The 14,587-nt window shown below is 45.5% G+C and overlaps 1 protein-coding gene across 2 annotated transcripts in view; it reads left to right on the top strand.

Moving 5' to 3' along the window:
• UXS1 (UDP-glucuronate decarboxylase 1) overlaps positions 1–14,587 on the top strand; it is a 92,355-nt gene that overhangs the window by 62,195 nt on the left and 15,573 nt on the right. For both annotated transcript variants that reach the window (XM_050922425.1, XM_050922434.1), the window contains one exon: positions 11,310–11,429. In XM_050922425.1, coding sequence (XP_050778382.1) covers positions 11,310–11,429 — 120 coding nt within the window. The remainder of the gene's footprint in view (positions 1–11,309; positions 11,430–14,587) is intronic.

The following is a 14,587-nucleotide window of genomic DNA, read 5'->3' as shown; positions in this document are numbered from 1 at the left end:
CCACTGCTGGAATATTGTGTGCAGTTCTGGTATCCATCTATTTTAAAGGATGTTAAAAAAGTGAAGAGGGTTCAGAGAATAATTTTTGGTTTGGAAGCCAACCTTACAATGAGAAACTAAAAATGCAATCAGTTTATTTTATTGAAGAGAAGGTTAAGAGGCAACTTGAGCACAATCTATAATTACCAATGCAAAAAGAAGATATGATAGTAAAGGGTTCCTTAATGCCTCAGATAAAGGCATAGCAAGGTTTAGCGGCTTGAAGTTGAAGTCAGCAAAGTTTAAAGTGGACACCAGGCAAAATTTTAGCTATTGGAAGGGTCCTTCAAATTATATCAAATTTTACAACACTTGCAGTGTTCTAAATCAGGAGTAGGAGTCTCTAAAAGATATAATCTAGTTCAACCACAAGCTGAGATAAATGCAGGAATCACCAACTGAAATTCTGAGGCCTGTATTATATAGGAGTTCAGACTAGATGATTATAATGGTCCCTCCTGGCCTTAAAATCTATGAACTCTTGATTCCAGGCAGTGTAAATCATAGTGAAAAACAATCTTAAATGTTAACAACATGCAAGGATGAATCCAATTTGCTAATGTCGTGGCCATGAGGTCAAGTCTTTGTGTATATTTGTATACTCAGGATTGGATTTTGTATTTGTAGGACCCATTGGTGACATTTTCTAAAATGAATTGCCTGGAAATAATTGCACTGTGATTACTTTTCAAAATTGTATGTGGTATAATTTTTAAATGTGTGTATTTCAGACACCAACAATTATATCCTTTGTAGTTGACTGCTAGTCAAGATTTTCACACAGATAACACACGCTAGTCAAAAGAATTTCAAAGGATGCAGGCAGCGATTTTAATAACTTTATCTGAAAGAGTAATTAGCCTAGTTTTGCTCGCTATGGTAGCTCTGCAGGTTTCTGGTCTTTCTCTGGCAGGTTATTTACGCATTTTGTTGTAAGGATTTCTGATGCCAGTGAGTCCCCACATGTCAGAGTCACTTTGCAGCTCCTTATGTCCTGGTTTCGTGCAAGTAGAGTTTTTCATCTTTCTTGTTTAAATCTTTGCTTACTGGCTGGTGATTCATAGTAGAAGAATTTGCAACATTGGTGCAAAACTTGCAAATTGTGAGCATTAAAGTTAATTAATAAGAATGATTCACCTGTTACCCTGCTTCTGCATTGCAGCTTTAGGCCTGGTCTACACTGTGGGAGGATCAATCTAAGATATGCAACTTCAGCTATGAGAATAGTGTAGCTGAAGTCGACATATCTTAGATCAACTTGGAGTTTGGCTACACTTGCAGGTGTGCAGCGCTGGGAGTTAAAGCTGTCTTCGTACAGCTGTGTAGGGAAAGCGCCGCAGTGTGGCCACACTGACAGCTACCAGCGCTGCAGTGTGACCACATTTGCAGCATTTGCAGCGGTGTTGGTAGTGGTGCATTATGGGCAGCTATCCCACAGAGCGCCTCTTCCCATTCTGGCATCGTAGGTTGTGGGAAGGGGGCGGAGGGTGTGGGTCATTCTGCTTCCTGTCCCAACTCTCTGTGATGCATCGCTTCACATCCCAGCAATCCCTGTTTTTCCGTCCGCGTTTGGCGCCATCTTGCCTCTTTGAACGGTTTCTGTGCAGCGCGATTTCTGTGGGAAATGGAGCCCGAACTGCTGAGGAGTATGCTGACGAGTCTCACCAGCACATCACGTTTGGCAGTTGAGCTATTCCTTAAAATCCAAAGTGACAGTGAGGAGTCTGACGATGATAGCGAGTCGCGTAATACGTACGACACGAAATTGCTTGTGGCATTCACGGATATGGTCAGCACCATGGAATGCTACTTTTGGGCTCGGGAAACAAGCACTGAGTGGTGGGATCACATGGTCATGGAAGTCTGGGATGACGAGCAATGGCTGCAGAACTTTCGGATGAAAAAAGCCACTTTCTTGGGACTGTGTGCTGAGCTCGCCCCCACTCTGTGGCGTAAAGACATGAGATTGAGAGCTGCCCTGTCGATGGAGAAACGGGTGGCTATTGCAGTCTGGAAGCTGGCAACTCCAGACAGCTACCGATCGGTCGGGAACCAGTTTGGAGTGGGAAAGTCGACCGTTGGAATCGTGTTGATGCAAGTTTGCAAGGCCATTAATCGCATCCTGCTAAGAACTGTGACTCTGGGGAACGTGCAGGAAATTGTGGATGGCTTTGCCCAAATGGGTTTCCCTAACTGTGGAGGGGCGATAGACGGGATGCATATTCCTATTCTGGCACCACCCCACCTAGCATCCGAGTACATTAATCGGAAGGGGTATTTCTCAATGGTTCTCCAGGTGCTTGTAGATCACTGTGGGCATTTCATTGACATTAGCAGAGGCTGGCCCGGAGAGGTGCATGATGCACGCATCTTTCAGAACACTGGCCTGTTCAAGAAGATGCAGGCCGGGACTTTTTTCCCAGACTGGAAGATCACAGTAGGGGACGTTGAAATGCCCATTGTGATCCTTGGAGACCCTGCTTACCCATTAATGCCGTGGCTCATGAAACCGTACACAGGGAGCCTTGACAGCAGCAAGGAGCGGTTGAACTACAGGCTAAGCCGGTGCCGAATGACTGTGGAGTGTGCTTTTGGCCATTTAAAGGGTCACTGGCGATCTCTGTATGGGAAGCTGGACTTGGGGGAAAGCAGCATCTCTGCGGTTATATCAACGTGCTGTACCCTCCATAATATTTATGAAGGGAAGGGTGGAAGATTCAGTCAGACATGGACCTCCGAGGTTCAACGCCTGGGTGCTGAATTTGCACAGCCAGAGAGCAGGGCTACTAGAGAGGCCCAGCACAGGGCTGCAAGGATTAGGGATGCCTTGAGGGAGGAATTTGAGGCTGAAAACCAACAGTAATATTTGGTGCCTTGCACCGGAGTGAAGTGCAGTGGTTACACTGTTAGTAGGAATCTGTGTTTGCTAAGCTGATTTGCAGTGCCTGTTTCTTTCCTGAGCTAAGGTATCTTTGACTTTCTGCACTAATAGACTCTTTTCAAAGCCAAGAATTCATTTGTTGAAAAGAAAATAACTTTGACAGACACACAAGTTTTTGGGAACCTAAAAGGGCAGGGGGGTGGGATGGGGAACTGTGCAGTCACAGGTTTGGATATGTCCTGTCTGGAGTGCTGTGCAATGACTGCTGCACTTCAGGATGGCTATACTGCATGGTGAGGGGGGATTGAGTGCAGAGAGTAATGGTCGTAGTTCTCAGGGCTGCTTGGTGGACATACAGGTGTTGGAGGCAGCTGGTGGTGGTAAGAACCTGGATGCTGGGGAAGGGGGTTTTGAGCTCACATGGGGACACAAGGAAAAGAGCTTTGGGACAAGGGCGGTGGCGGGGGTGGGCAGGCTCAGTAGTGCTCCATCTACATGGCTACGAGCGCCTGGATAGAGTCCGCTTGGCGCTCCAGGATCCTTATCAGCTGCTTTGTGCTTTTCTTCCTGTCCGCTGCATTTCTGTGGCGGATCCTGCTTTCCCTTTCCCTCCAGTCCTGCACTTTTTGATTCTCTATGACAGAGTGCTGCGTAACTGCTTGCAGCATGTCGTCTTTGCTTTTTCGCAGCTTCTTCTGGAGTTTTTGTAGTCTCTCAGCCGTTGATAACACGGGCAGCTGAGATCTCAAGGTTGCATCTGTAAAGGCAAAAATGCAACACTTAACAGAGGCAGCATTGTTTATACCAGACAGTTATTCCCCCGTAGTTAAGGAGGGTAACAGTCTTCCCAATAGCATAATTTTCCCATCCCAAAGAGAGCGCACATAACCCACGGGAGTCCCAAAATGGTGAGTAAGGGGGACTGATTGTTTCAGGGCTGTACTGTCCTCGGGGTTTCTGTGCTTTGGGGAAAGCAAACAGCTGCAGGGGGGACCTACACTGAACACTATCCCAACATTTTCCACAGGAGTTTATCCTGGAAGATATCTCGCTGCTGCGGGTCACCTGGGAAGCATGGGAGGGTCTTCTAGTGCAGGCCTGCACAACTCGTAAAGCTGCGAGGGCCACATTACTCTAAAGAAAACAACTGAGGGCCGAAACTTCCCGGCCCGGCAGAAACACCCCTGCCCCAGGGCTGCCCAGCCCTGCAGAAACAAACCCTCCTTCCCCAGCGCTGCCCCACCAAATCAGCTGTGGGCCAAAAAGGAAGGTTGAGGGTGGGGAGGTGATACTTTATTTTAAATCAACCAGAGGCTCCGAGCTGAAGAGGTCGCTGGGAGCCCTCAGGATCAAATTAAAGGGCTCGGAGCTCCGGCAGCTGGGGGAACCCGCCAGGGCCGGTTCTAGGTTTTTTTGCTACCCCAAGCAAAAAAAAATTTGGCTGCCCCCCGTTCCAGCCCTGGGATCCCCCCCGTACCTCCCTGCTGCTCCCAGCCGCGGCTGAGATTTAAAGGGCTCTGGGCTCCCCGCTGCTGCGGGCAGGCCAGAGCCCTTTGATTCCCAGCCGCGGCTGAGATTTAAAGGGCTCTGGGCTGCCCGCAGAGCTCCTTGTGCGGGGGATTTAGAATCCCCCCGCGGGCCGCATGTTGTGCAGGCCTGTTCTACTGCAATGCGGATTCCGCCCTGGCCCCTATGCAGCTTGCCTGTGTCTTGCAATGGTCCTCCCACCCTTCGTGACGTGGACACGTTAGCCTGACTGGGACAAGGACCACAGTGGCTCTCCCAAGAAACCTGCGCAAGCACATTGGCCATGCTCTGGTTGAAACTTTTGAAGAGATTACCGAGGCCAATTACCGCGATGTGATAGACCACCTCAATGCGCTGTTTCACACCTAGGCACGCATGCATGCAACCCTAACCCTCCCTACTCTCCGAAAAATTTCAATCCTGAAAATAAAAGCCACTTACCAGGAACCCGCTCCTCTGTTTGTCCTCCACCAAGTACTGGCTGCTGCAACTGGCTACCTTCCTCCTGGCTTGAGAAGAGCTCCTGGCTGCATGCCTGCTGGGACACCAGGGTGTCTCTCCCCACCCCAGTACCCTCACTCTTGCTTGCCTCCTCCCCCCACTCTTAAGTGTCCATCGTGGTTCTCAGAGTGGAGGTGGGGTCACCCCCAAGTATCGCGTCCAGCTCTTTGTAAAAACGGCAGGTCGTGGGGGCAGCACCCGAGCGGCGGTTTCCCTTGCGGGCTTTGCAGTAGTCACTCCGCAGCTCCTTCACTTTAACCCTTGTCATGGTATAATTCCCCACTCTGAACCTTAGCATCCAAAAGATGGGGTACCAGCATGAATTCCTCTAAGCTCAATTACCAGCTTAGAACCTATAGCGCTGCCATCAACCAGGAATTCCAGTGCCTGGTACACTCTGGTCCCCCCAAAACCTTGCCCGGGGACCCCCAAGACCCGACCCTCTGGATCTTAACACAAGGAAAGTAAACCCTTTCCCTCACCATTGCCTCTCCCAGGCTTCCCCTCTCTGGGTTACCCTGGAAGATCACTGTGATTCAAACTCCTTGAATCTTAAAACAGAGAGGAAAATTCACCTTCCTCCCTTCCTTCTCTTTCCCCCTCCCAGACTCTCCCTGAGAGAGAAAGTAATCCTAACACAGAGAGAAGTTAACCTTTCTCTCCCCCTTCCCTCCTTTCTCCCCACCAATTCCCTGGTGGATCCAGACCCCGTCCCCTGGGGTCTCACACCAGAATAAAAAAACAGTCAGGTTCTTAAACAAGAAAAACTTTTCATTAAAGAAAGAACAAAGGTAAAAATTATCTTTGTAAATTTAAGATGGAATATGTTACAGGGTCTTTCAGCTATAGACACTGGGAATACCCTCCCAGCCTAAGTATTCAAGTACAAATTAAAATCCTTTCAGCAAAATATAAATTTGAACTCCTTCCAGCCAAATACACATTTGAACTCCTCCCAGCCAAATACACGTTTGCAAATAAAGAAAACAACCATAAGCCTAACTCGCTTTATCTACCTAGTACTCACTATTCTGACCTTATAGGAGCCTGTATCGGAGAGATTGGAGAGAAACCTGGTTGTACGTCTGATCCCTCTGAGCCCCCAGAGTGAACAACAACCAAAATCTAACAGCACACACAAAAACTTCCCTCCTTCAAGATTTGAAAGTATCCTGTCCCCTGATTGGTCCTCTGGTCAGGTGACAGCCTGGCTCTCTGATCTTGTTAACCCTTTACAGGCAAAAGAGAGATGAAGTACTTCTGTTCTATTAACTCTTACTTATCTGTTTATGACAACCCTGCACTGCAGCGTGTCCCAGTCTTGGCCCCTTTCCAGCATGGCCCTTGAGATCTGCCCATAGGTATCATAATTCCTATGGCTGGAGCGCAGCTGGAACTGCACAGCTTCCTCCCCCTAAACACTGATGAGGTCCAGCAACTTGCCATTGCTCCATGCTGGGGCTCATTTGCCACGTGGAGCCATGCTCACCTGGAAAGATTCACTGATTGCACTCTACACCTGGCTGAGCAAACAGGAAGGGGATTGTTTAAATTCCCAGGGCATTTAAAGGGAGAGTCTGACGCTTGGTCACCTGAGGCCATGGCAGTAGAGTTCGAACTGATGAGCAGAGTGGCTGAACTGGCATTCTGGGATACCTCCGAATACCTCTGGAGGCCAATAACAGCGCTTTTGGTGGCCACGCTGGCAGAGCAGCGCTGCATCAGCAGTGCTGTAGTCATTATTCCCCAGGTCGAGGTGGAGTACAACCAGCACTGTAGCCAGGGAGATACAGCGCTGGATGTGCCTTGCAAGTGTGAACGGTGAGTGAGTTGCAGCGCTGTAAAGCCACCACCAGCGCTGCAACTCTCCAGTGTAGCCAAGCCCTTAGATTGACTTACTTTGCGTCCTCACGGCGCAGGATCGGCGGCCGCTGCTCCCCCGTCGACTCCGCTTCCACCTCTCGCCCTGGTGGAGTTCTGGAGTCGACGGGATGCGTGTTCTGGGATCGATGTACTGCGTCTCATCTAGACGCGATACAATGGATACCCGATACATCGGTCACTACCCGCCAATCCGGTGGGTAGTGTAGACATACCCCAAGTGTATGTTGAAGCTATTTCAGTTAAAACCATCATTGGAAACCTTTAGACTCGTAAGTTGCATTCTGTGTTGATCTATTTTCTGAAACATGCAGACCACGCATCTTTTACTAAAGGTAGATTTGTTAATCTAAAATATGGCATGTTTATTCTTTTAAAGAAAAATATACATTGATGTCATCCTGCCATGCCTTGCTGTAGACGTTATTGGAGCCAAGACTTTCAAAAATAAGTACCTACAGTTAGAGTTCCTCACTCCATATTTAAGTGCCTAAATTAGTGGCCTAACTTTCAAAGGTGCTCTGTACCCTACATCTCTGTGAGGCATGGTGAGTACCCATCACCTTGGAAAATGAAGCCACTGATTTATTAGCCTAACCTTAGTCACTTAGTTTTGAAAATTTTGGTTTGGGGTAATTTCATAGGAGCCCTGACAATATCTGTTGGCTAGTACATGCAACGCTTTGGCTGTCATTAATTGTCCCCTTAAACAGATTTATTTATTTTTTTGTTAACAAAAGGCAGAGAAGGAAATATAAAATCACCAAAAACTTTAGATATCAGTATAATTTTTCATAACTTAGGCCTAGTCTACATTAGAATAGGTTTTCAGGTATAGATATATCAATATAGCTATACTGGGAAATCCCTCCTAATGTAGATGCAGTTTTTATGCCATCAACAAAGTGCATTTGCTGGGACAACTTACACTGGTTTAGTCACATGAGCGAAATAAACTATACCAGCAAAAGCATTTCTGTGTCAATATAACACATTTGTGATTTGAAATATTGTGTGTGTGTAAAAAAAAAAAAAAGTCACGGCCCTAACTAATATTGCTGTATCAGCAAAAGTTTCTAGTGTAGAGCTGACTTAAAATAAATGCCTTTGTGTATGCATCCCTTGGAAATCTGATGCTGGAATCTATTGTTCTGTTTTATACATATGTAAAACTGTATATACAATGTGCTTTTCAAGTTTTGTAAAAGCACCAAGCACATTTTAAAGGATTTGAAAAACAGGTCTAAATACATAGACAACAGGAAAGATTTAAGGTTTGTAGGAGGCTGGAATGAAATCACAGAGACGTAAGATTGAAAACTGAAAGATTAGCACAAGTTGTCTATTTTGTACAGCTATGGGGTGTGGTTCACCTGGTAAAGAGTGAGTGTTAGTCTAAGGGTATGTCTGCACTGGGCTGTAAACCCACAGTAGCGAGTCTCAGATCCCAGCTCTGCAGACTTGGGCATGCACCGTGATGCTAAAACCAGCAGTGTGGACGTTGGGGGTTGGGCTGGAGCTCAGGGTCCAGCCTGAGATGTTTACACTGCAGTGTTTAGTGCTAGATTGTGAGCCCCATGAACCAGAGTCTGTAGACCTGGGCTCTGAGATTTGCTGCCATGTGTTTTATAACAGAGTAGACGTACCCTGAAAGACACAGGGAAATTGCAGTGGTGATCACTGTTCTGTTTAAATCAAGGACAGCAAGCTGCTCTTGTCATTAACTGTCCAATGCTGCAGATGCTTAAAGGCATCTATCAGTTTTATGGCTCTGGATGTCCCCAGGATCAAGATGCCTTCAACTTAAGTGTTCGGTTTGAACACTTGTGCCTCTTTATTGACTCATCCCACCACCTTCTTTGCTCTGGGAAACTTACAACTTACAGCTGGGTCTATCTGGATTGAGTCTTCCTTCTTCCCTTCCCGTGTCAGCAAATAAATACAGTAATTCCTCACTTAAAGTCATCCCACTTAACGTTGTTTCGTTGTTATGTCACTGATCGATTAGGGAACATACTCATTTAAAGTTGTGCAATGCTCCATCCACTCTTATGTTGTTTGGCTGCCTGCTTTCTCCACAGCTGACAGCCTCCCTGCGTACACACCCCTCCCAATGCCTCCTGCCCCCTGGCAGACCCTGCAGATCAGCACCTTCCCTCATCTCCCCCCGCTTCCTGCCCACACCAATCAGCTGGCTTGCAGCATTTTGAGGTGGGGGAGGAGCGAGGACTCGACGCGCAGGCTCCCCCTGCCTCCCGAATGCCGCAAGCCAGCTGATTGCCCTGGGCAGGAGGGAGGAGTGAGGACTTGGCGTGCCTCTCCCCACCCTCCTGCCCAGGGGAGGGAGCGGGAAGGAGCCAGGACACAGCATGCGAAGTAAAGGGGGGGGGGAGATGGGGTGGGGGAAGAAGAGACGGCTCAAGGGTGGGGGTTTGGGGGAAGGGGTGGAGTGGGCAGGCTGAGAATTGAGCCCCCCCGCCCCTGGTGCTTGCAGAGTAGGGGAAGCTGCCCTGGAACCAGCCCCCTCATTTATGTTAATTCTTGTGGAGAAATTTGATTTGCTTAACATTGTTTCACTTAGTCCCATCTTTCAGGAACATAACTACAACGTTAAGTGAGGAGTTACTGTACATGGTTTAGTATTGAGTTAGCAGCAGCACATGGTGAAATAACTGCCCAGGCCCGAGGTGTTGGTGTGCTGTCCTGAGGTGAGGAGGGAGGTCACAGCTAGTGCCGTATGGGTTTGGAGGTGTTCATACTAATGATGGCGCATGGCTAAGAGTGTAACATTCTACAAATATTTGATGCCTCAGAGAAATTATTCCAGAAGAATATGGGGAGGGCGGGGGAGTTACTAAAAGTAATGGGCTGAAAATGAGGGGGGAAATATAGGCTAAATATTTGGAATAAGATTCCCAACACTGAGATCTATTCGTTTGTGTAATAGTTTCCCAAGGGAATGGATGGAGGCCTGATTTTCTTGGGAGACTTCAAAACTAGGCTGCATAAAACACTCTAAAATAAACTTTAGGAATGGGATTAATTTGTTTATTTATAAACGATTCTGAGTTCCTGGGGCAGGCAGTTAAATATTCTTATAACTGAATCTACTTTCAGGCTAACCTGTTTCAAGGAAAATCATGGTCTTTGGATGTCCCTTGAGCGAGGGATGTGTGAGCACAGGCTGCAGTCTTCTGAAGAGAAGCTGAAAATGTATGCAGCACACTGTGTATCCTCTTATAATGGGAAAATCCACAAACATAGTTTCACCATGTCTTCAAGTCCCATTTTTCCAGGCAGTGGCAACCAGCCATAATCTGTTGGCAAACTGTTTGAAAACATAAAATTCCATGTTTTCATCGAAAGCCTCAAGAATATTGTAACACATTACATGATTTGTGTAACCTTAGGAGTTTGTGCTTGTGACTTTTGCTGCTTTTCAGTCAGCGGCAAGAAGTTTACTTTCAGAGGTGATGTTTCTACATGTTGTCACGGTGAACTGTTGAGTGCATCAAAAGCCAACCCTGTGAATTAGTTCACCATGGTTGAACGTTTTCCTTGCCATAAAGGCTGAGGATTTGGCTCTTGCAGAATTTAGGTGAAACAGTTTATTCTCAGTGATGGGTTCCAGCCCTGCAATTTCACATGGTCACGATGCCATCTATAGACCGCATTGGTTCTGCTTGCTAAACTCAGTTGAATGCATTGATTATCTGAAGATGGATTTACATAACATCCACACAAAGCATTACTGGGTATAATGGAAAAAATTATCAGAATCAAATAAAATTTCTGTAGTATTAAAGTTGTAAGATATATAATACCTGTATTTGAACAGCCTGTAAATAAACAATGGGAATCTGAGAAATAAACTAGCCCATAAGCTTCCTGTAGGCGAATGCAAAATAGTAATGTTATGGCTATGGTTAGGAGGTCACTTTATTATAAGCATCAGTTCAGCACCTCTGACAATCAGGATCCTTTAAGATAGCTCACAATGGGCACCCAAAAATCTCTAAACACTTTTATAAAAATTTCTCGCTGTGCTTAGCCACGGATTATTCTGTGGTCTTGGCAAGTCACTTGATTGATGTTCTCCAATCTGTGAAAATACTTCTCCTTAGAGCCTCTGATGGAAGACCCTATTGAATTGCAAAGTATTTCTTTAAAGAAAAATTCATTAGGGTAAAGAACTGTCTTCACATTTTCTATCAGTGGTTCATATTGCATTATGAATGTAGATAATTAGGGAAAATTCTCCTACCATATGCTCTGTGGTTTATGTGAAGTTACAAGAATCTCAAGACGAGAAAGCAGCATGTGTATATTGGCATTCTTATACTTATGGAAATATCGCCCTTTTAAAAAAAACACCACCTCCTAAATATGAAAGTCTGCAATTTGAAGGGGTTGGGGGAGGGAGGGTTATAGAATCTTCATTAAGTACAAGTTTTGTTTGTTTTCTTTCTTTTGCTTACAGGAAGGGGTTGAGGTGCGAGTTGCTAGAATATTCAATACTTTTGGTCCTCGGATGCACATGAACGATGGCAGAGTTGTCAGTAACTTTATCTTACAGGCTCTTCAGGGAGAACCTCTAACGGTAAGTGATTGGCACTTGGTCCTGGGCTTAGAACAAAACCACTTAATGAGTGCTATGGCCAAGATTTTCAAAAGTGACTGATGATTTAGTGATCCCCTAGTTTTTGGATGCACAACCTGAAACACTTGAAAGAGGCTAGATTTTTAAAAAGTGCTGAGCTCCCACTCTCTGAAAACCAGGCCTCTGAATGTCTCAACCTGGGTGTCCAAAAATAACTAGTCATTCTTGAAAATGTTAGCCTGTATTTATAAAACTTTACAAGTGTGCATAGATAGTACTGTACTGTCAAAAATGTGTTCTCTCCATGAGAAGGAAGGATGGTCATGTGGTTCAGTCATTAGCCTAGGATCCAGGAGACCTCAAATCCTTGCTCTACCACAGCCTTTCATTGTGACCTTGGGCAAGGTCTCTCTCTGCCTCAGTTCCCCATCTGTAAAATGGGGATAATAGCACTGTCCTGCCTCGCAGGGGTGTTTTGAGGAGAAATACACTAAGGATTGTGAGGCACTCAGATAATTCAATAATAGGGGCCTTATAAGTGCCAAAGATATAGATAGAAGCATACATCCTAAATTAATCATAATACAAAATGGGTGGTGGAGGGGTATTTGAGGTCAAGGATGAGGTCATGAGATATGTAATTTCATACACATGGCAACTTTTTAAATTTCACATATAAAAGTTGGAGGCTATATCTGGAGCAAAGAATGAAGTGAATGGTACTAGGAAATCACTCAAGGCCTTTCTAGGATTTTATTGTTTAAATTAAGTATCTTTTTTTTAAAAAAAGCATGCCATAGGGTGTATATGGGACAGTTAGAGTTCAATACGTTTGAGTACTCTACAAAGCACACCCTTGTAAAGGGCTTTGCTGTACTGGGTTGACAACCCCAAGATTGAAGTGCGCTGTTTGTGGACAGTAATAATTTGTGTGTTGTCTGTATGCTAGCAGAGCTCCTGTTTGTTTGGAAAGGAGTGTTGCTCAGGCAATAAATGTGCCTAGTCAGTAAGGAGAGGGGAGCTGAAGTCAATTTTTTCAAGGTATCTAAAGTCAGGAAAGATGTCAGGGGCCAGCATTCTTTCTTGTATTTTATCACAACGTTACTTGTTTCTCTTTTTCCCTCTTCCACTAAAACAACAAAAATACCAATTTATAACGATAGAAGGATGTGTTGCCCTTGTGAGAAAACCTTTAAAAGTGACTATACTTGCCTACCCTTAGATGGGGCAGGATAGCTTAGTGTCCAAGCACTGCTTATTTCAGTTCTTCCTACAGTTGCGCTGGGAAAGTGTTGCAGTGTTTTGGGGCTGGGGATAGAAGAAATCTATGTAAAGGCATGTTCCAAAACTAGTTGTTTCTTGGTATGATTCTTCTGATTTTACATGGCTATGGTGAGTCATTCCCATTGTACTGCCCCATGAGCATGCCCACATTTATCACATTGGGTTAAACCCGAGAACAGTAGCACAAAAGACAGCAGCCTGCACCCAAGAATGTATTTTACATATGGGCTTTTAAAGGACTTTTGTAAATTGTTTTGAAAGGGCCTTCACTCTCCTATCCACCCCACTATATGCTCCTGGGGTGATACACAGGGGGCACAAAGCATAGGTCTCTCTAGGTAGCGTTTATAAGTTTTGCATAGAGCATCAGAGGTCAGATGTTGCTGTGTGTTTTATTTGATCATTCTCTTGTTGCTTATACTGTGCTGGTCAAGTGGTTGATATGCCAGCTTGGCATCTGAATACATCATGTAGTAGTTCTGAGCTTCTCGGACATATCCAGCAGAGCCTTGACTTTTTTTTATAATTATAAATGAGAAGGTAATCATTGCAGAGACGCACAATTCTCTGACAGCTTTCCTAAAAAGTGTGTATGTGGCATATTTATCTAGATTTAAAACAATTCATAGTTCAGGATATTTCAAAATGTCATCAAGAAAAGCTTAGAGTAGTACAGTCCTGGGGGAGGAGAGTTGAAGTCTTGTCTGTTAGATATTTTTTAACTCCAACGGCCAGTCTGTAGTTGAGCTCCTGCTGTTGTAGCTGCACCTGTGGGAGGAACGGAGAAATGTTAAGCAAATAAGTTAGTGTGGGCACAGCCAAAGTCGAATAATAGACTCATAGACTCATAGGTCACAAGGGACCAATATGATCATCTAGTCTGACCTCCTGCACAAGGCAGGCCACAGAACCCCACCCATCCAATTTTATAACAACCCCTAACCCAGGACCGAGTTATTGAAATCCTCAAAATTGGTTTGAAGACCTCAAGCTGCAGAGAATCCACCAGCAAGCGACCCGTGCCCCACGCTGCAGGGGAAGGCAAAAAACCTCCAGGGCCCCTGCCAATCCGCCCTGGAGGAAAATTCCTTCCCGACCCCAAATATGGCGATCAGCTAAACCCTGAGCATGTGGGCAAGACTCACCAGCCAGCACCCAAGAAGGAATTCTCTGCAGTAACTCAGTTCCCATCCCATCCAACGTCTCCCCGCAGACCATTGAGCAGACCTATCTGGTGGTAATCCAAGATCAATTGCGCAAATTAACGATCCTATCATAACATCCCCTCCATATACTTATCAAGCTTTGTCTTAAAGCCAGAAAAGTCTTTTGCCCCTACTACTTCCCTCGGAAGGCTGTTCCAGAACTTCACTCCCCTAATGGTTAGAAACCTTCGTCTAATTTCAAGTCTAAACTTCCTAATATCCAGTTTATACCCATTCGTCCTCGTGCCTACATTAGTACTAAACTTAAATAATTCCTCTCCCTCCCTAACGTTAACCCCCCTGATATATTTATATAGAGCAAGCATATCCCCCCGCAGCCTTCTTTTGGCCAGGCTAAACAAGCCAAGCTCTTTAAGTCTCCTTTCATAAGGCAGTTTTTCCATTCCTCGGATCATCCTTGTAGCCCGTCTCTGAACCTGTTCCAGTTTGAATTCATCCTTCTTGAACATGGGACACCAGAACTGCACACAGTATTCCAGATGGGGTCTCACCAACGCCTTATTAAACGGTACTAACACCTCCTTATCCTTGCAGGAAATACCCCGCCTGATGCATCCCAAAATCGCATTTGCTTTTTTAACAGCCGTATCACATTGGCGACTCATAGTCATCCTGCTATCAACCAGTACCCCAAGGTCCTTCTCCTCC

Source organism: Gopherus flavomarginatus, chromosome 1, assembly GCF_025201925.1.
Source record: "Gopherus flavomarginatus isolate rGopFla2 chromosome 1, rGopFla2.mat.asm, whole genome shotgun sequence".
NCBI classification, from domain to species: domain Eukaryota; kingdom Metazoa; phylum Chordata; order Testudines; family Testudinidae; genus Gopherus; species Gopherus flavomarginatus.
This window is presented reverse-complemented; position numbering and strand designations above follow the sequence as displayed.